This window comes from Theropithecus gelada, chromosome 9 (assembly GCF_003255815.1).
Source record: "Theropithecus gelada isolate Dixy chromosome 9, Tgel_1.0, whole genome shotgun sequence".
NCBI lineage: Eukaryota > Metazoa > Chordata > Mammalia > Primates > Cercopithecidae > Theropithecus > Theropithecus gelada.
The window spans coordinates 542,692-565,349 of NC_037677.1; the positions used below are offsets into that span (position 1 = coordinate 542,692).

A 22,658-nucleotide genomic window follows, 5' to 3' on the forward strand; every position below is an offset into this window, starting at 1 on the left:
AGAATGAAAAAACACTCTTTTTAACTAGAAAGGTGCTTTTAAAGTCACCATAAACAATTATATATCCATCCTACGAACATGGTCTTAAAATAAAAAGTGAAGAGCAAAAACAGCAGAAGGAAGTGCATGAATATGTTGACAACGTTTATCTCTGAATGGGGGAGGGCTGTTTTGCCTTCCATTTCCCTGTGTTTGAAGTGTCACCTCTGTAATGTAATAATAGAGCAAACACAACAGTCGAGGAAACACCGCTGCCCACTAGGACATAAACCGAGTCTCCTCCAAAATGCTGCGACCCCAACCTCTGATTTTATCTTTTAAATCAGCTAGGTTTTCTCCCCTAAAAAGAAGCATATTGTATCATTACTCTTTAAAGTTAGGTGACTTAACAGGCATACAGACTTAAACACCTTCTGGAAAGGTGACGTGTAAAGTTTAACTAAGATTTGTTTTGTTCTGAGAAGAGCAGGGGCACGTTCCCAGGTGAGGGGACTCCAGGAAACACTGGCTGTGTCCGATGAGGCCTCACCTGGAGAAACAAGCGCTCCACGCCTCCACCCTCCACCTGGACTCAGCAGGAAAGGGGTGCAGAGCTGAAGACAGACTCGTCTATAAAAACCCCAAGGGCTGTTTCCAGGAGCTACTCACTGCCCCGTGCCCGCACCCTGCCCCCCTGTGCAGGTACCGGAGCTGCTGTCCAGCCTTCCCCAGGCTCTCCACGCCTCCTTCCACCCCACGCCAACCTGCACCACCCAACTCCCCACAGTCTCTTACTGACCACCGGCCTCAACTCCCGCATAGCCTGGAAACTGCAAAGCTGCCTGGCAGCAAGAGGGGACGGGCAGCGAATGCACCAGCCAGGTGGCACCTGCTCCCACCAGACTGCAGGGTCACAGCGCCTGCCTCATGGAGCCGTCTTTAAGCACAAGTACAGTGGGAAATCAATGCAGCTTTAGCTTTACTTTGCTGTTAAATTAACTTTATAACATTTGGTTATAACATACATTAATTTTTATAGCAATTACTAAAATAACAACTCATAATGCATTCATTTACCATATTAAGCCAAGCAACTGAAAAGCCAAACACACAGCAGAATTTTATAGGACTGTAGTAGTTTTTGTTAGGCTGTCAAATTATTTTAAGCTCAAAATTAAAGTAATTAAATCTGTGACTCTCAACTGGGGGAGGTGGGCACACACAGAGAGGGGAAGTTAAAATCCTTTTTTTTCTTCCAAACCTCACACAGACCCACTCGGCTGGTAATTTCCATTGCTGGAATTATGTCCTGTTCCTTAGGGTAAAAACAACTGCCTTCGTGCCTATTAAAAATAATATTTCTTCCTTTCCTGAGTGATTGTGAAATGAGCCATGGTGGCAAGGTAGGCATGCACAGAGGGAAACTGAGTCCACGTCCACATTTGATGGTGGGCAAGAACACTGGGAAACTGAGTCCACGTCCACATTTGATGGTGGGCAAGAACACTGGGAAACTGAGTCCACGTCCACATTTGATGGTGGGTGAGAACAGGGGGAAACTGAGTCCATGTCCACATTTGATGGTGGGCGAGAACAGAGGGAAACTGAGTCCACGTCCACATTTGATGGTGGGCGAGAATGGGGAAACTGGGTCCACGTTCACATTTGATGATGGGCGAGAACACGGGGAAACTGGGTTCACGTCCACATTTGATGGTGGGCGAGAACAGAGGGAAACTGAGTCCACGTCTACATTTGATGGTGGGCAAGAACACGGGGAAACTGAGTCCACGTCCACATTTGATGATGGGCAAGAACAAAGGGAAACTGAGTCCACATCCACATTTGATGGTGGGCGAGAACAGAGGGAAACTGTGTCCATGTCCACATTTGATGGTGGGCGAGAATGGGGAAACTGGATCCATGTCCACATTTGATGATGGGCGAGAACACGGGGAAACTGGGTCCACGTCCACATTTGATGGTGGGTGAGAACAGAGGAAACTGAGTCCACATCCACATTTGATGGTGGGCGAGAACAGGGGGAAACTGAGTCCACGTCCACATTTGATGGTGGGCGAGAACAGGGGGAAACTGAGTCCACATCCACATTTGATGGTGGGCGAGAACAGGGGGAAACTGAGTCCACGTCCACATTTGATGGTGGGAGAGAACAGGGGGAAACGGGGTCCACGTCCACATTTGATGGTGGGCGAGAACAGGGGAAACTGAGACCACGTCCACATTTGATGGTGGGAGAGAACAGGGGAAAACTCGGTCCACGTCCACATTTGATGGTGGCTTTTAATGCACTGCAGCCTGTGTCCCCTTGCCTTCACGAATTTTCAGGTAGTAAGAAAGCAATTTTTCTTATTGGAAAGGAGAAAACTAACTGTAAAAATAATATAATTTCCTTAAAGCAAAACAACAGAGAACCAATTTTTCCTTTTTTCACATTATCCAATAATTCTAAGACTCAGGGTTTTGTCACATTACAGCAAATGCCATTCATTAGGAGGAAATCGGAAGTCAGAACAGTGTGTGCTATTCAAATTATCTATGAATAATTAACTCAAATGTGTTCAGAGTGCTATAAAATGAAATTAACTTATTTTTAGTTTGACCCCAAATCCCCAATCACTTGCCAAATGATCCTCTATGTATCCTATGTAAATGACAAGGTCTTTCTGGCAGAAAACCATCGAAGTTTTTATTTGCAGTAAGAGAAGCATGCTTCTTATTATCAAACAGGTGCATGGCCCCCTTGCGGGGGAGGGGGTCACCCATCACCCGCATCCCCGTGTGTCACGGTGTTGCCGCACACCATTAACGCATCAACACGGAAAAGGAAATGTAAGCAGTGTTTGCTGTCCAAATTTCACGTCAAAAACTCCTTATTATGAAGGCACTTCTGAGCCTTTCCTCCTGCATCTGGGAGCTGCCAGCAACCCAGTTCCAGGAGAGAAAATAACTCGACACCTCCTGCAGCCCCTGGAGTCCTCTTGTTGGGACAAGGTCTCCCCAGGAGAGAGAAGCCCCCAGCAAGGTCAAGACTAGAGGTCCTGGGGGTGGGTGGTGCTGGGGAGGCCATGCGGGGAGGGCTGTTCCTGTTCCCTTCCCCTCAGGAGACAGCTGGCCCGAGGTGACACAGCACCGGATGCGATTTCAGGGTGAGGGACCACAGTGCCCGGAGCTGTGGACCACGCCAGCCCACAGGCACTGCATGCCCCAGACCGGGACTGTGGACTACGCCAGCCCACAGCCACTGCATGCCTCAGACCAACACGAGAAGAGCACAGGCCGACAACAACTTCATCTACAGTAGGTGCCACGGGTATTGTTCCTAAGAGAGTCCACAGCCACTTCTACCAGGTACCCTCCACTCTTCCCATGCCCCAGCTGGTCCCCCTGTGACAGCTGTGTCCTTGAGAATGGGGTGTGAAGCCAGGGGGAAAACACAAAATAAACCACCTGCTATTAGAAACAGCCTCGCTGTCCTCAGGGAGCCAGTCCTGGGGCCAGCTTCACTGGACTCAGGGAGTCGGTTCCAGGACCCCATGGACACCAAATCCAGGCACATTCAAGCCCCAGGTGGACCTGCTGAACCTGCATGCACAAAGAGTCTGCCCTCCGACACCCGTTTCACATGGCAGGAACACTGTATTTTCTGCGTGTACAAAGTCAGCCCTCTGACACACATTTCACATGGCAGGAACACTGTACTTTCTGCGTGTACAGAGTCAGCCCTCTGACATGCATTTCACATGGCAGGACACTGTATTTTCTGCGTGTACAAAGTCAGCCCTCCGACACGCATTTCACATGGCAGGAATACTGTATTTTCTGCGTGTACAGAGTCAGCCCTCTGACACGCGTTTCACATGGCAGGACACTGTACTTTCTGTGTGTACAGAGTCAGCCCTCCGACACGCATTTCACATGGCAGGAACACTGTATTTTCTGCGTGTACAAAGAGTCAGCCCTCTTACACCTGTTTCACATGGCAGGAACACTGTATTTTCTGCGTGTACAGAGTCAGCCCTCCGACACGCATTTCACATGGCAGGAACACTGTATTTTCTGCATGTACAAAGTCAGCCCTCCGACACCTGTTTCACATGGCAGGAACACTGTACTTTCTGCGTGTACAGAGTCAGCCCTCCAACATGCATTTCACATGGCAGGACACTGTATTTTCTGCGTGTACAAAGTCAGCCCTCCGACACGCATTTCACATGGCAGGAACACTACTTTCTGTGTGTACAGAGTCAGCCCTCCGACACCCGTTTCACATGGCAGGAATACTGTATTTTCTGCGTGTACAAAGTCAGCCCTCCGACACCCGTTTCACATGGCAGGAACACTGTATTTTCTGCATGTACAAAGAGTCAGCCCTCCGACACGCATTTCACATGGCAGGACACTGTATTTTCTGCGTGTACAAAGAGTCAGCCCTCCAACACCCGTTTCACATGGCAGGAACACTGTATTTTCTGCGTGTACAAAGAGTCAGCCCTCCGACACGCGTTTCACATGGCAGGACACTGTATTTTCTGCGTGTACAAAGAGTCAGCCCTCCGACACCCGTTTCACATGGCAGGACACTGTATTTTCTGCGTGTACAAAGAGTCAGCCCTCCGACACGTGTTTCACATGGCAGGACACTGTATTTTCTGCGTGTACAAAGAGTCGGCCCTCCGATACGCGTTTCACATGGCAGGAATACTGTATTTTCTGCGTGTACAAAGTCAGCCCTCCGACACGCATTTCACATGGCAGGAATACTGTATTTTCTGCATGTACAGAGTCAGCCCTCCGACACGCGTTTCACATGGCAGGAACACTGTACTTTCTGCGTGTACAGAGTCAGCCCTCCAACATGCATTTCACATGGCAGGACACTGTATTTTCTGCGTGTACAAAGTCAGCCCTCCGACACGCATTTCACATGGCAGGAACACTACTTTCTGTGTGTACAGAGTCAGCCCTCCGACACCCGTTTCACATGGCAGGAATACTGTATTTTCTGCGTGTACAAAGAGTCGGCCCTCCGATACGCGTTTCACATGGCAGGAACACTGTATTTTCTGTGTGTACAAAGAGTCGGCCCTCCGACATGCGTTTCACGTGGCAGGAACACTGCATTTTCTCCCTGAGTTTGGTTGAAAAAATCTACATATAAGTTGACCCGCAAAGCTCAAGCTTGTGTTGTACAAGAGTCAACTGTATGCAACTGACACTGATTCCTACCAACAATTTCCAAATCTTAGCATGACCAGCATGATAAACAGAATGAGCAAAATTCAAAAACTAAAGCAGAGTTTTTTCCTGCGAGTTGGCGCACTGATGTATCCCTGCGGGAAAGACCACACTGTCTGCTGACCAAACTCCACAGGCCTCTTCCTCCATCCTGACAGCAGCCTGGGCTCACCTCAGTCCCAGGGCGGGGGAGGGGGAGGCACTGTGCACCCTCCCAGCTCTCCTCTGCCCCTTCCCTCCGGCTGGCCCAAGAGCAGCCTGGACAGTCAGGTGCTGGGGACACCAAGCTGCCCCTCCTCCGCCCACAGCCTCAGGCCACCTGTCTCATCTGTGACTGAGAAACAGAGCTGCAGCTGGAGGCAGGAGGCGGGACACGCTGGGATCTACCCATGGCCAGGCGGAGCTGCTCCGATCACTCAAGCTTCACTTTCATCACTCACTCTACCAAATAAACTAGAATAAAATACGCCGCGTCCTCCTTTCCACACACTCCCAAGCCTCCCATCCCACTTCCCGGCGCTGACCCCATAAGAACACTTTGTGCGTATTTCCAGGTATTTTCTATCCTCCTCAAGCACAGAACCACACTCAGAGTGAATTTTTTTTTTTTTTTTAACAGAAATGGCACCAGGGCAGATGATGATTTTTTTGGACCATTTCTTTACTTTCTTGGGCATTTTCCACACCAGGACAGATGGGCTCTGCTCTCCTTCCTCCCCATCGAAAGCTGCCTCACAGCAGCCACACACAGAGCCGTAAACCCTCGCAAGACTGTGGGTGTCTCGGGGTGCCCCACGTCCCCAAAGACCAAGGGGTCACAGATCCACACTGTCCAACAACACTTCAGACACGGCCTTGAGCCTGGGAGCCCTGCTGGCCAGCCCAGGCCAGCCCCAGAACAGAGGTGTGAGGGGTGACGTCTGCACTTCTTTTAAAAAAAAAAAGGCAGATATTCAGTGCCACATTTAAAACGGTCATGGCGGCCAGTCACAGTGGCTCATGCCTGTAATGCCAGCACTTTGGGAGGCCAAGGTGGGCAGATCACTTGAAGTCAGGAGTTCAAGACCAGCCTGGCCAACACAGTGAGACCCCTGCCTCTACTAAAAATACAAACATTAGCTGGACATGGTGGCAGGCACCTGTAATCCCAGCTATTCGGGAGGCTGAGACACAAGATTCTCTTGAACCCTGGAAGCAGAGGTTGCAGTGAGCTGAGATCATGCCACTGCAATCCAGCCTGGGTGACAGAGCACGACTCTGTCTCAAAAATAAAAATAATAAATAATAACAAAAGAAAAAAAAACAACATATGCATTCCTAGTCCCTTGGAGCTGCAGCAACAAAGCTGGTGATATATTTTGGGTGTTTCTAATCAACGTGTTCCATGAGCCACACTGCAAGTCTCAACCTTGACCCTGCTACAGTAATCGTCTATTACAAACAAGAGCCATAACTCTGTCTCCGACTAAAATATCCTAATTGAGACATGTTAACAGAATACATTTCTTTGGGTGAGAAAGTCTCCACCAGGGTGGGGAACAGACGGCCCACCGATTGTGCTGTGGCCCTGACCACCAAGGACTCACGAATCATCCACAGCAAGGCTGGTGACTCAAAAAGAACACCGAATTGCTCTTTGACATTAATTCTTAAACCTTGAGAAACCAAAGTTCTCTTTGTAACAGACGAGAAAGGATGAAGTCAGAAGTAGCTCAGCAGAGATGCACCAACTCTTTTTTTTGTTTTTGAGACGGAGTCTCGCTCTGCCGCCCAGGCTGGAGTGCAGTGGCTGGATCTCAGCTCACTGCAAGCTCCATCTCCCGGGTTCCCGCCATTCTCCTGACTCAGCCTCCCGAGTAGCTGGGACTACAGGCACCTGCCACCTCGCCCAGCTAATGTTTTTGTATTTTTAGTAGAGACGGGGTTTCACTGTGTTAGCCAGGATGGTCTCGATCTCCTGACCTCATGATCCGCCCGTCTCCGCCTCCCAAAGTGCTGGGATTACAGGCGTGAGCCACCGCGCCCAGCCGTAGAGATGCACCAACTCTTCCCTGGGAGAGACACCCCTTGCTAATCATGTCTGGATTAACGGATGCGCTAAAAGCATCTCTTCCAACAGGGACACAGACTGCAAACAGGAATGCCGTGCACACCTTCCCCAGATTACCCAGTCCTGACCCATCCACCCCTCAGGAGGTCCCCAGCCAAGTCCAGTAAGGAAATGACCCCACAGCAGACGCAGGTGCAGGCAGTGAGGGCAGTGGCGTCAGGGAATTCCGCTCCATAAACCTTGGCAGCACACAGGGAGGTGCATCTCTCCTTATCAGGCACTGCGGAGATTCGCTAGTGTCGCTTTCATTCTTCACAGCTGCTATCTGATCTCTTGCTAATCAGTGTTTTCCTGACAACAAAGTCAAGGTTTCCCTGAAGAGACTGCCACATGAAAGAAAGGGAGAAGAGACAGAAATGCCCGAAGCCCGTTTCTGTACCCAGCTGGACAGGTGAAGTCATTTAAGTGCAGGATGATCTGGCCATTCCAAATATGCAGGGCTTTCCAATTTTGTTAAAATGAAACCCAGCCTTTGAAAAGGCCCGGACTTCCCACAATGCATGGTATTTATAGTGTGGAGGGCACTGTAGAGAAGTTATCAGAGGGTTCATGACAGCAAGATCCACAGAGGCTCTGCCATGTGCCAGGCACGAGACACTGTTTACATAAAACACCTCATTTCACCCTCCACAGAGTCCACAGACTGTTCCACATTCCACCCTACACAGAGTCCACAGACTGTTCCACATTCCACCCTACACAGAGTCCACAGACTGCTCCACATTTCACCCTACAGAGTCCACAGACTGCTCCACATTCCACCCTACACAGAGTCCACAGACTGCCCCACATTTCACCCTACAGAGTACAGAGACTGCCCCACATTTCACCCTACACAGAGTCCACAGACTGCTCCACATTCCACCCTACACAGAGTCCACAGACTGCTCCACATTTCACCCTACAGAGTCCACAGACTGCTCCACATTCCACCCTACACAGAGTCCACAGACTGCCCCACATTTCACCCTACAGAGTCCACAGAGTGCTTCACAGAACACCACCAAAGGGGACCATCAAATGATCCCCAAGAAGTAATGAGCACCTTAAAAGTAAGAAAACTGCCGGGCGCGGTGGCTCAAGCCTGTGATCCCAGCACTTTGGGAGGCCACGACAGGTGGATCACGAGGTCAGGAGATCAAGACCATCCTGGCTACCACAGCGAAACCCCGTCTCTACTAAAAAATACAAAAAATTAGCCGGACGAGGTGGCGGGCGCCTATAGTCCCAGCTACTCGGGAGGCTGAGGCAGGAGAATGGCGGGAACCCGGGAGGTGGAGCTTGCAGTGAGCCGAGATCCGGCCACTGCACTCCAGCCTGGGCGACAGAGCGAGACTCCGTCTCAAAAAAAAAAAAGTAAGAAAGCCAACCTTCTCCCCCTCTCTTATCTCCCTGTCCTCATTTCCACAGAACCAAAGAAATATGAAGGGCCAGCGACGCCCCACTGAAGAACGCTCTCCTGGTGGTTACACTCTGTACACAGGGAGCACAGCACTGCTCCGTGCTGCCTGAGGCTACTATTCTATACTACACTCGTACGATCTGTTTGTTCTATTCTATACTATTCCATTCTCTATGATAGAACACTACAGTTTCATTCTATACCATATACTACTGTACTATCTGTTCTGTTCTATACTATTTTCTTCCATATGGAAAGGAGTTAGCCAGCTTGCTGTAAGCAGACAGTCAGGGAAGGGTCCCAGAGATCCTCCAGCCCATGTTTTGTGCAGATAGGGGAACTTGCACAGGGGGCTCGCCTAAACATGCTTACGGCAGACTAAGGGTCCCCATGCACACGGGGGAATGGGGTGGAGCCACCAGAAATTCGCTCCTTATACAGACAGGGAGCCCAGCCCCAAGGAGCCCAGCCCCATCAGCTTCTATATAAAAGCCCTTGTAGTCAACTGGGAAGGGGGCGACCAGCAACCTGCTCTCAGGACCCCTCTTTTCGCTGAGAGCTTAACTTTTAGCTTAACAAGTTCCACTGCACTCACTCTTCGATGTCCCCGTGCCTGTTTCTTCCTGGTCATGAGACAAGAACCTGGACCCAGCCGAGCTAAAGAGCAAAACTCCTGCATCAGTGCTACAGAACACTATCCTCTCTGTTCTGTGCCATGCGACTCTACTATTCCACACCACACTACGTAATATTAATACTATGCTGTGTGTTCTAATCTAGATTGTATTATGCTATGCAATACTACGTCATTAGTTCAACTGTATACTCTACAATACTATCCCACTTGTTCTACTCTAGACCATGTAATACTATTTGTCCTATTGTATACTATACTACATAATGTTACACTGTTTCTTCTATTCTATGCTACCCTATATACATTATGCTATTTGTTCTATTCTGCGCTACTCTATATAATTCTATTCTGTTTGTTCCATTCTATACAATACCTTGCATCATTTTACCATGTTCCACGATACAAGAGTAGAGTCAGTTATACTTTCATAATCTCTTTTCCAAGCTCTTACCCAGTAAGAAATGTGATGTTTTACTATGCCTCACATGAATGCACATTTCATGATAATCAATGCCATTTCCTATGGTTGTAGAATTCTGTCTCTATGATTCTATTGATACGGCTTCTTTGGGCTTTTCTGTAAGTCCTTTGCAGTGTCTGGTTTCCTAGTGAAAAGATGACTAAGGTCCCAATAAGATCCTACAAAACCAGCATTCACACAGGCTCACCTGTGTGCACACTGCTGGACTCCGTGTTGAAGGAGTGACAGGAAGACAGACGGCTGTCGGTGGATGGAAGGCAACGAGCACAGAGTAGATTCCAGAACTGAGACATGTACCAAGGCTCTGGCACAGCTGAGGGTCGATCCCAATTCTAGCCTCTCACTGAAAGGCAGAGGAGACTTAGCACAAAGAGCACGGAACTTTGCTTTAATAAAGCAAATGCTTACCATCCACTGTGAGGAGCTCAAGGAGAAATGGCAGTAGGCTCTACTAATAACTACTGCTTTAAAAAATAGAAGGGAGAGGGTACATTTTCACATGGGCCATGTGGAAAGTTGGCTGGACCTGCCGCTGGACCTGATGCTGGACCTGCCGCTGGACCTGCCGCTGGACCTGCCCCTGGACCTGCTGCTGGACCTGCCGCTGGACCTGATGCTGGACCTGATGCTGGACCTGCCGCTGGACCTGTCCCTGGACCTGATGCTGGACCTGATGCTGGACCTGACGTTGGACCTGACACTGGACCTATCCCTGGACCTGCCGCTGGACCTGCCACTGGACTGCTAACAAATGCTGCAGATTTTCATGGAGAGAAAAGTACAATGCATCTGAGAGCAGCTGTCCCAGCTCTGGATGAAGCCAGCAGAACAAGGAAGCAGCAGAGACGCTGGCATCATTCAGTGGGCAGAGCCAATGACCCTCCTCTAAGTCCAGCAAAGCTCAACCTGCATGTCTGCAACTAGAAACACCAATCATAAGCCAGACCTCCCGGCAAATATCACCATTGACCCGCTGTAATTCTGTGTGGTGTATTATGTCCCATGCACAGGAAATCATTCACAAAGCCATTAACAAGGAAGTATTAACATGACTTTTAATGCAATATAACAGCTGTGCACCCATTTAACATATATTTAACCCCAATGGTATATGTAAATATATATTTTATAGAACATCAGGCATGTTTACCTAATGGCTCGAACCTTCACAATGTCTCTCTCCCTGAGAGGACAGCGGAGGATCCCATGCACTGTCTCCAGGAATATGCCCTTCCCAGAGAGGACTCACAAATCCAATGTGCACATGCATGCATGCACAGACACATATCACACACACACATGCACATGCACACCTACATGCAATACATACATTCACACGTGCACATACATTCACATAATCACATAATACCAACACATAACACATGCATGCACAGACACATATCACACACACACATGCACACCTACATGCAATACATACATTCACACATGCACACACATTCACATAATTACATACCAACACATAACACATGCATGCACAGACACATATCACACACACACATGCACATGCACACGCACACCTACATGCAATATATACAGTCACACATGCACACACATTCACATAATCACATAATACCAACACATAACACATGCATGCACAGATATATATCACACACACACACACACAGGCACACGCACACTTACATGCAATACATACATTCACACATGCACACACATTCACATAATCATATAATACCAACACATAACACATGCATGAACATACACACAACACTCAAACACACATGCACAAACATACATACAACACTCAAACACACATATACATATACATTCTGACCCACACACATAGGTAAATACATAGACATAACATGCACAAATGTACATGTATAACTATACACACACGAGCATCCATGCATTTATACTTGCACATATGTGCACTCTCGTGCCTAAACATGTAACACATGCACACACATACATGCAACACAAATACACATGCACACATATACACATGCATGCACATGTACATTACACACAAAGGCACACATACATGCACAACACATATACATGCAATACACTTTCATACACATAAATGCAAACACACATACATATATACACCCCTCAAAGACCCCATTATTCAATTCTAAACAAAGTGGTTTATCCCCCAAATGTACCTTCTCGTAATTAATAAGCTCTACTGCACATTTCTTGTTTCAAATAATGAGGTCTCACACACAGCACACACACATTTATACTCCAATACGTGTGAACATACAAATAGAAATAGGCACACGTGCACGAAGACCCTCTTCTGTAAAGGTATTCTCAAACTTGAACTGAACGAATTCTGCTAATTATAGTCAGAGTCAGCAAAGATATATATTTGACCTCGGAATGAATATACTCGTTCTTTTCGTTACCCCTGGCAACAGCAAGAATGTAAAACAGAGTTGTGTGATACGATGCCACTTATTCAATCCCACTTCCTGGGATCTGACCCACTTGTAATAGCGTTTCTGTCTGAGTGATTTCCTTCTGACTAAAATCATGAGATAATTCCTTCCCTTCCTGCTTTCTCTTTCCCAGGCCTTTTCACTACCCTTTCATCATCTCGGAAACTAAATCATAGTTGTCAAAATGGAAGGCAAAGAAACAGCCTTAGGAGAGAATCCCACAATGGAATGGACCCAAGACAGGAAAAAAATATTCTTTTTGAAAATGTACAAAAGGAAAAGTCAAGAGGCCTGGGTTCCCTCTCACGACAGAAACAGACGTTGGCAAAGCAAGTCGCTCAGCACAGTTCAGCTCTGTGGATGAAACAGAGATTCTAGTCCTTGTCCCTGTTTCAAGCTCTGTGTATGAAACAGATTCTAGCCCTTGTCTCTGTTTCATGATGTTGCAGTGAAGGAAACAAAACAGACAAAGGGCACAGGCTGGAGAAAAGGATTTTAAAAGGATGACTTTTAAAATGTGCACCTGCTTTTCAAGGGCACAATGAGGACACTACCAAGTATATTAAAGCTGATCTATAAGAGACGGGTATAAAGACTCTACAAGGTCATTAGACTTACAAAGAAAACAAATCACATTCTCCTAGCATCACCAGTCAGGTGTTCCACAAACACTAAGAATAGCCACCACAACGGGATCCACTATGAGGTGTCAAAACATAACCCAGGAAGCGTGGCCGAGAGCTCCTATAACCTGATTTCTAGGAATCTAATTTTAACCATCCTCACAGCTAGCACATCACAAAAATACAGAGCTCCAAATGCCGTAACACAAGTGCTAACAACACCTAGCCAAAAATATACGAGGCATTTCAGGCAAAAATCCCAGAATCAGAAGAACACAAGTTTTCTAAGTTCTTCAGAAGCTGGTGCCGGTTGAGGCTCTTCTGCAGACTTCAACAAAAGACACGCTAGAATTAGCCATTGACGGTAACCCTGAGTGAACACGCACCGTGTTCGGAAAAGCACAAGGCCTGCTCTGGGCTTGAGACCCTGGGAACTTTCTCTGGACTGCACCGAGTGGACGACTTTGAGGACTCAAAATAACCAACAACCGGTCCACGAACAGAGAAAGAAGACTGCAGCCTCCCTGGAGACCTGGCTCCATGCCTGCCCTCTTTCTTCCGGGTACCTTTGCCCTTCCTGGCTTCCTCCTCCACCTGGATACACTCTGGGTTCAGGCCCCTCTCCAGTTGTGTCTCGGTCCACAGCTGGCTACCTGTGTGAAGCACCAGGCCTTGAAGGACCATCTCCACCTGCTTCCTCTACTTCCCACCCACTTCCGCCATGACGCCCAGGCTCTGGCTGCTCTCAGGGATCAGGGCCGCCAGGCTCCCCTCACAGGCTCCAACTGGAGTCCTGCCCCCTGGTTTTCAGCAACACTTGGGACTTTCTCCTGGAAACTCTCGGCTCTGGGCTTTCGTGAACTGCGCCATCCAGCTCTTCTCTGGGCTCTAAGCAGGGCCTTTTCTGGGTCTTCCAACCCTTCCTCCATTTCCAAATGTGGGCTTTCCTTTGGCGTCCTCTCTCCAGACATGCACGCCTCACACTCTGGCTACTTGACCTGCACTTCTACCTAAGAGGCTCCCAAATGCTCCCTGCTCCAGATTTTCCCCAAGCCTCCTCCTGTATTTCCAAACTTGCAGCTTGCAGTGGTGTCTTTAAGTATCTCTGAGTCAGGTCCACACTTGCTTCTCCTCCTGATCTCCGGCAAAGCGCAACGCCGACCTCGGGGTGCAGACTCGCAGCTTCATCCGCCTTCCTGCACTCCCTCTTCCCCTCCTGACCCAGGCACCGAATCGCTCAGCTCACTGGCTGCCTTCTCTCTTCCTCCGGCCATGGCGAGTGCCCTGCATGAGCCTGCCCTGTCGCCCCCACGGCTCCACGGCATGTCGCACATCGGAGGCACGATTCTCTCCGAAACCCTCAGTGGCTCCCTAGTATCCCACAGTGGCTCCCTAGTATCCCACTTCCACATTCTGGCCCCAATCTAACTTTCTGGCCTCAGATATGCATGTGCATATTTTATCTATGCAAAGAGAGTACAGGCCTCACACCTGCTCTCATTCCTGGGCTCCTAGCTCCTCCTGAAGGTGCTGTATGAGGTACCTATGCACTTTCCAAACACTAACTGAATATGCGCTTGGAGAACACTTACTTGATAATTTTGTGGCATTGCCGGATAACGTGGACAAAGTGAGAACTACGCAGGTGTGTGGATGCTGCCGTGCCCAGACCTCACTTACCCAGACACTCCCAGATGCTCAAGGTGACCAGCCCTATTGGCGCACAGGCAGGTGCAGGCTGCACCCCCACAGCTGGGCCCCGCGAGCTGAACTCTAACCATGAAGCAGCTGTTTGCTCCTAAACCTGTTCTTGCCGGTGTACTTGTTACACATTACTGAAACCAGTAAAGTATGACTCCAAAGAGAGAATAACTGTATGAAAACCAAGTTGGATGCCTTTCAAAGACTTGATAGAGGTGAATTTTTATTTCATTTTAATCTTTTTTAAATTGCTATCAAATTAGGTATGGGCAAAAAATATATACAATGTTTGAGGACATAATTTTTAAAGGTTTCCAATCTAACTTATCTAGTTTCTCTTGTGTTGCCTTTTCTCTTCTAGAAGAGTCAAAACTGTGGCAGGCCTGCGATGGCTGTGGTTGAGGAAAGAGGCCACACCCACAGCCAGCAGAACCACGCTCAGCAGCAGCCTAGCCCCGCGTGGAAGAGGCGTGAACACTCTCGGGAGAGGTGGATGTGCACTAACCGTTCCCAGTTCTGACCTCTTTGATTAACTGAATATGGTGATTGGTTTTATCTGAACGTCAGACAAAAGGGTGTCTACGTCCAGGAAAGACTCTAAACATTCTGGACCCATCCTGGGGCAGATGGTGACCGTGACCAGTGATACCACTCTCCAGGGGGCAGCATGGTCTGCAGAGGGGGAGACCCCTAAGGCAGCCCTACCCCAGCGTGGGTGAGTTTCTGTTGTAATTCTATGTCCAGTGTAAATAAACTGTGGAAAACTGGGAGATGGTACAAGAAAGCAAGGATGCCAACTAAATGAATAGAAAGATCTACAAGGGAAGGCTGAGATCGGCTGAAATCAGCTGAAATAGGCTTGGGAAAGTAAAGGCCAGGCTGGAACTTCGTAACGGCTTTCGAGGCTCGGGAACACGGATGGTAGCTGCCCTGTCCATCCCAGGAGAGAACAGACGGGCTTGGTTGGAAAGCACTTCCCTGACTAAAAGTGTCTTTAAAAAGGGAAATCTCAGAATTGCCCTCCCTGGAACGCTTTAACCCTTCATGGAACACAGCAGAAATTCCACAGCCCTGCATCCCAGGAAGCAGGGACAGGACAGCAGCCTCCAGCACACAGAAGCACTTAGAGGCATAAGCAGCTATGCAAAGATGGCACGATCCGTGCCTCAAAAAGGCCAAGATCTCTGAGAAATAAAGTTGTATGCAGATTTACACCTGGGCAGCTTGAAATGCGTGTGCCATGACAGTTCCGGAAGCTTGTCTACTCGAAGGTCCGCATTCAGGTACGTTTCACAGTCACCACAACTAGACTTTCAGAAATTTAAAACTCCTAATAAAGAAATGCAAACCTGCACATCTCACGCCACCACCTAAAGCAGCGGTTCTCAAGTAGGGGCGATTCTGCTGGGGGGGAGGGATGCTGATGGCATCGTGGGAGGCAGAGGTCTGACACTCAACACCGCAGGCACTGAGAACAGTCTCCTCCTCACAAAGTCTCCCCACAAGGGCTCCGGGGGGCCACACCAGAGGATGGGAGGCAGGGGTGACACTCAGCACCGCAGGCACTGAGGACAGCCTCCTCCTCACAAAGGCTCCCTACAGAGGCTCCGGGAGACCACACCAGAGGATGGGAGGCAGGGGTGATGCTCAGAATTACAGGCACCGAGAACAGTCTCCTCCTCACAAAGGCTCCCCACAAGGGCTCCGGGGGGCCACACCAGAGGGCGGGAGGCAGGGGTGACACTCAACACTGTAGGGACCAAGGATAGCCTCCTCCTCACAAAGCCTCCCCACAAGGGCTCCGGGGAGCACACCAGAGGATGGGAGGCAGGGGTGACACTCAGCACTGCAGACACTGAGGACAGCCTCCTCCTCACAAAGCCTCCCCACAGAGGCTCTGGGGTCCACACCAGAGGGTGGGAGGCAGGGGTGACACTCAGCACTGCAGGGACCAAGGATAGCCTCCTCCCGGGAGAAAAAAAAAAAAGACAGGAAAAACAAAGGCTCCCCACAAGGGCTCTGGGGGGCCACACCAGAGGGTGGGAGGCAGGGGTGATGCTCAGCATCACAGGCACTGAGGACAGCCTCCCACAAAGGCTCCTCTGGGCCACAGCATCCATAGTGCTGAGGGGAAAAGCCCGGACACAAAGGATCAAGTGTTTTCAATGTAGCTCAGGGCATCTCCACACAGGAACTCCCATCTGCCTGTTGTGCAAAGTCTGGGGACTTGCAATCAATAAACCTTCACAAGACACAACACATGGACCTAACAATTCTATTTCGCTCTGGGAGAGAGAAAAGAAGGAATGGTTTGGGGAGATGCATTGAAATTCCGTGAGTTCTTGACTAAAAATCACCAAGTCCGCTGTGTTCTGTTATCAGCAGTCCTGGGTAGGCCCAGACCCACCTCACCCCCAGCGGGACCCAGGCAAGGCTTTAAACCCCAAACGTCCCTTTTCGTAACACTGGCTGTTTCGTGTGGTTAATAAATCATCCAATAAGATGACACGCATAAGCCTAGTTATAAACCTGGCACATTAACGCTATTGATCATTGTCAGACATCCGGGTTAATCAACTTCACAATGCTACAGAGAAATCATTGGTACTAAGAGTTGTAAGGATGATTTTTTTAAATTTATGTACCTCAATTTTTATAGTTACTTTTTACATTTTAAAAAATGCATATTCTAAAATATTTTTGATATTTTAAAATGTTAATGTATCAAGCATTTTAAAACACACCAAATATATATCTACTAATACATAGGGAATTTTTAAATAAATATCAGGGTAGAAGGAATTAAAACTCCTAACATAACACTAAATAGACAGGAAAAAACAAAGTAGAGAGTTCTCACAGATTCCTGAAGGAATATATTGTAACAAAGCTCAAAAAGTACATTAAAACCTTTATAACTATAAAATGTTTTAATTACCAACTAACAAGAAACTATCTACTGAATCGCAACTAGCAGATCCCCAAATCTGTTCAACACCTGTACCCTAGCCTGGGTCTGCTGAGGAACAGATCGATTCTGTTGGAGTTGACCTCGAAATTAAAAAAAAAAAAAAAAAAAAAAAGCTTTAAAGATTTAGATTTCCTGAATAAAACAGAAAATAAAAATAACATTCCTGCACCTGTGAGTTGACTCTAATTTATTTTTTACTTTGGATGGCTCATAAAATATACATAGATATCTTCACCATGCTTTATATTATATACTCGTGACTCTTAATTCATTATTAACCTCACTCTGTAGCTAAATTCTAATACTAATCATGATGGCATCATTAAGACATTGTTCTAGGTGCTTTTTTAACTGAAAAAAAATGGGGGATAGGTAATAAATAATTATGTAATCTAAAGGAAAAGTTTGAATTGTATGAGTCCAGGAATGCTATCATCTAGCATGGAAAATATTTTCAACAGTTCCAGGAAACTTCACATAAGAAACACTAAATAAACTCTAAGTCTAGTATGAGTTAGAGACATTTCCAACAGAAAAGCACACACAGTGGGTTGGGAGCGCCTGGATTTTCTCTAGCAAAGACTCGTGGAATCCATGCTTTCACCGCCACGTGACGAGGCACACGCGGACCGGGACGCGGCCTCCCCCCTCCAGACCCACACGCTGCGCGAAACCACAGCCAGATTCTCACACTGGGGAATCCCTGGGCGAAGACCTCACGTGACTTTCCTCCTCGGCAGCTTCCCCAAACCAAACACATCAATCACACGAACCCGAGAGCGAAAGGAAACCAAGAGCCAGGCTTATCTCTTACAGGAACACTCCATAAATCTCAGACATTCAATTCCCTCATCCTTCCACACCATCTGCTGATAAGAGGTCAATGATCAGGTGGAAATCACTCAGAGAAGCGCTTTCCCTCCCCCAGCAGACGTGGACGTCTTCGCCGTGGCATTTATGGGGCGCCCTGACTTTTAAGCGCTGGCCGTCCCCAACGCAGGCCTGCAGGGCCCTGGAAAAGCAGAGGCCCCGCAGCTCCTCCCTGGACGCGGGCTACAGTGGAGGAAGGGAGAGCGGCTGCGAGTTCGTGGGAAAGAAGGGCTATTTGGAGTAACACAAGACCACGTAACACAGGTAATTGTGTTTTTGTTTTCTCCGAACTGGCCTCATTATTATTAATTATTCCTCCAGCACCTACTGGGAAGGTGAGAAGAAAGCAAAGGGCGTCACTCCCCACCCGCCAAAGCCTCGCAGCATCCCTGGAAAAGCGAACGAGAAGAACGGCTGGTCTGCGTTCAGAGCAGGTGAGCAGCAGGTGAGGAGAATCCAGAGCGCCCCGCCTCCCTCCCTGGCCGCCCTCCTGCACCGATGTGAACACGTGAGCAACAGCCGCGTGGGGAAGCCGCTGGCTCCCAGAGCCCGGGCCGCTGCAGCAGAATCACCGAGACTGAGATCCTGCGGCCTGAGTTGGGGCCGGGGAAACCACGCCTGCAGGACTGCAGGGAGCAGCCGGTTTCTGCACAGGTAACATGGAACTGGGGGGTAAGCAAAGCTGACGAGGTGGGCCCGTGGCCTGTCTGCGCACAGGTATTAAAAGTTCAATAGCCGTGGTGGCAGCAGCTGAGCAGGCTACACAGGACGCAGCTGGGGTCTGGACCTGGGCCTGGGGGCCGGTGGAAGGCACGTGTGTTGAGGCGTGTAGTCAGGGCCGGCCTACTTTCCCAGGCCTACAAGGACAAATGTAGCTCCCCAGGAAACACCACAGGCAGCCCCTGCCGGCAAGCTGCCCCAGGAAGTAGTGCACCCCCCAAAATCAGAAGCAGCCAAGCTGACCTCCACCTCATCTAAAAGAGCAGGGCACCAGGGAGAGGGCACCCACCCAGTCTCCTAATCGTAAAGGACATTCATAGCAACACCACAAAAAAGAAACACTACTGCTCTGACCTGGAAAAGGGAAATTTAAAACATAAAATATACAGGTTCTAACTAAGAGGCAGACAGACCGGGCGCGGTGGCTCATGCCTGTAATCCCAACCCCTTGGATGGCCGAGGCGGGTGGATCACTTGATGTCAGGAGTTCGAGACCAGCCTGGCCAACATGGTGAAACCCCATCTCTACTAAAAATGCAAAAATTACCCAGATGTGGTGGTGGGCACCTGTAATCCCAGCTACTTAGGAGGCTGAGGCAGGAGAATTGCTTGAACCCGGGAGGTGGAGGTTGCAGTGAGCCAAGATTGCACCACCGCACTCCAGCCTGGGCAACTCCTTCTCAAAAAAAGTAAAATAAAAGGCAGACAAACAAAAGGAGATTTCCTCTGATCTTAAAAACAGAAGTATTTGTTTCACAGCCTGGATAATTGAAGATCTGCATAGAAGTCACCTAGGGCCCTGCCCTCCCTCACAACAGACTGGGATAGAGGGAAGGAGGGCAGGAGGTGGGCCCCTTGTCCACGAGAGGCTCCTACTGCCCCATCCCCTTCCTCAGGAGGGCGGCCTGCCCAATGCAGGCTCCCTTCTCTCCAGGTAAGACCTTGGCGTCTCTACAGGAACACCCGCCTCCCTTCCCTGCAATCCACTCCAGCTGCTCACGGCCAGTCAAGGGGGGCGCTCTTCAGGGAGGAGCAAACGGTTTCGGGGAGAGCCTGAACTCCAAAGTCCCAGGTGTGGCTTGCCAGGGAGTACAGAGGAAGGATGCAGGTCCCGAGAAGGAGGAGGCACAGGAGGATGACGAGAGAGACAAGAGAGGCAGACTGCCCAGCGGGGGGCCGAGCACAGAATCCGGCTGAGGCCTCCTGGGGAGGGGCAGAGGCAAACATGCTGCTGCTTCTAGGCTGCTCCGGAGGATACATGCTCAGAAGGGGCTGCAAGGCAGGACTGGCTGAGGAGCAGTCATGTGGATGCCTTGCCTCTCACATGGCACACACTGACAACATGCAACTCACATACAACACAACACGCATGTACAATGCACTTATACAACACTGACAACACACAATGCACACACACACGCAACCTATACAACACACACCCAATACATGCAGCTCACAACACAACATGTACGTACAACACACTCACACATACAGCACACGTAACTTACATACAACACAACACACGTACAATGGACTCATACAGCACACAACACACAACTCACACACAACATGCACATGCAACACATACAACACACAACACTCATACAACACACAACACACGCAACTCACAACATGCACATACAACACTCATACAACATACATACGATACATGCAACTCACAACATACACATACAACACACTCATACAGCTCATGTACAACACATGCAACTCAACTCACATTCAACACAACATGCATGTACAACACACAACACACGCAACTCAACATTCACGTACAACACACTCATACAACACAACACTCATACAACATACACACAATACATGCAACTCACAACATACACATACAACACACTCATACAACACATGCAACTCACGCACAAAATATGCACATACAACACACTCATACAACATATAACACATACAACATACACACAACACATGCAACTCAACACAAATACATGTACAATGCACTCACAACATACAACACTCATACAACACACAACACATGCAACTCACAAACACACGTCCAACACACACAACACACAACACTCATACAACATACAATACATGCAACTCATATACAACATATACATACACACATACAACACACAACACTCATACAACATACAAAACATACAACTCACAAATACACGTACAACACACTCATACAACACACAACACACACACAATACATGCACCTCATATACAACATACACATACATACAACACACAACACTCATACAACATACAAAACATGCAACTCACAAATACACGTACAACACACTCATACAACACAGAAACATAAAATAAATGCAACTCAATACAATATGCACATACAACCCATGCAACTCACATACAACACAACACACATACAACACATTCATACAACACACACTGTACAGATTCTAAGTGTGAAATAGAAAACAGCACATGCACAGTTTCTAAAGTATGATGAAAGCTTTTTTCAAGAAGGTCATCTAACATCCAAACTGGTACCATGTCCTCATTTTCAGCTGCTGTTCAGATTCAAGCATTTTTATTATCTGCTCTATGAATTATAATAATACAGCATAAGCCCATTTTTCATTTTACACCCACTTTGCTGTGGGGTGCTCCAAAACAGGGGCCAGGAGCCTCAGAGTCGTCCCTCGGAACAAAACACAACCCACACTCAGAGGCCAAGAAGGGAACTCGGGGGGGCAACACACGTGTGCTCTCTCATCTGCAGAGCTCTGCTTCAATTACTTTACACGTAACCAGGGCTGGAACGGGGTTGTGAGGGTACAGACATGGCAAAATGAGAAGAAACTGGCAGGTGGAGAAAGATCAGCCAAAATCCAAGGAAAAATGCTGAACATTTTCCACAAATAGTTCACACAACAGACGATACTCGGGCTACTGAAAGTTTATTGAGAGGGGTCTTGCTCCAAAGAAAAAGTTCTCTCCCAAGGTTATCAAAGATTCACAGCAGACACCTGCCCCCAACACACCATCTGCCGAGGGCCTATGAGTCAAAAAGAAGGTAAGATAGAAGTAAGGGTGCAGGGGGAGGAAAGTGGGAGGGGACCAAGAACTTGGAACCAAGTGATGGGCAGACACTGAATGCCTGACTCCAGGGTTATCACCTCAGAAAACAAGTCTGTTTAAGTCCGTAGTAACAGTGTCAGTGCCTTCACTGAACCTGCACTCAACACTGGAGAACCTCCCTGTGTTATGAAGACGATCTGAAAAATAACATTAATTCACAATGTAGAGTGATGATTCAGCCACAGAAAATAAAACTGATATAATCTACTACAAGTCACACTGTGTCTTTCTTTAAGACTGGTTTATGATGCAGAAAAGAGGCAGCCTGAGATCTAAAATACTTAAACTGGCAAACACCTTGTTTCCCTGAATTCTCACAACCGTGGCACCAGCTAGGGTAAGATAGAGTGGTTTTCAGAGCTTCCAGAACAGCC

At 48.2% G+C, this 22,658-nt stretch overlaps 2 protein-coding genes across 3 annotated transcripts in view; one reads left to right on the forward strand and one right to left on the reverse strand.

Moving 5' to 3' along the window:
* The window catches only part of DIP2C (disco interacting protein 2 homolog C), a 368,414-nt gene that overhangs the window by 326,244 nt on the left and 19,512 nt on the right, over nt 1-22,658 (reverse strand). The window lies entirely within an intron of this gene.
* PRR26 (proline rich 26) lies at nt 1,903-15,151 on the forward strand. The gene is given in 6 exon segments (XM_025395806.1): nt 1,903-1,963; nt 2,885-3,040; nt 3,043-3,081; nt 3,084-3,300; nt 14,198-14,292; nt 14,970-15,151. Coding segments are annotated over 6 exon segments (750 nt in total).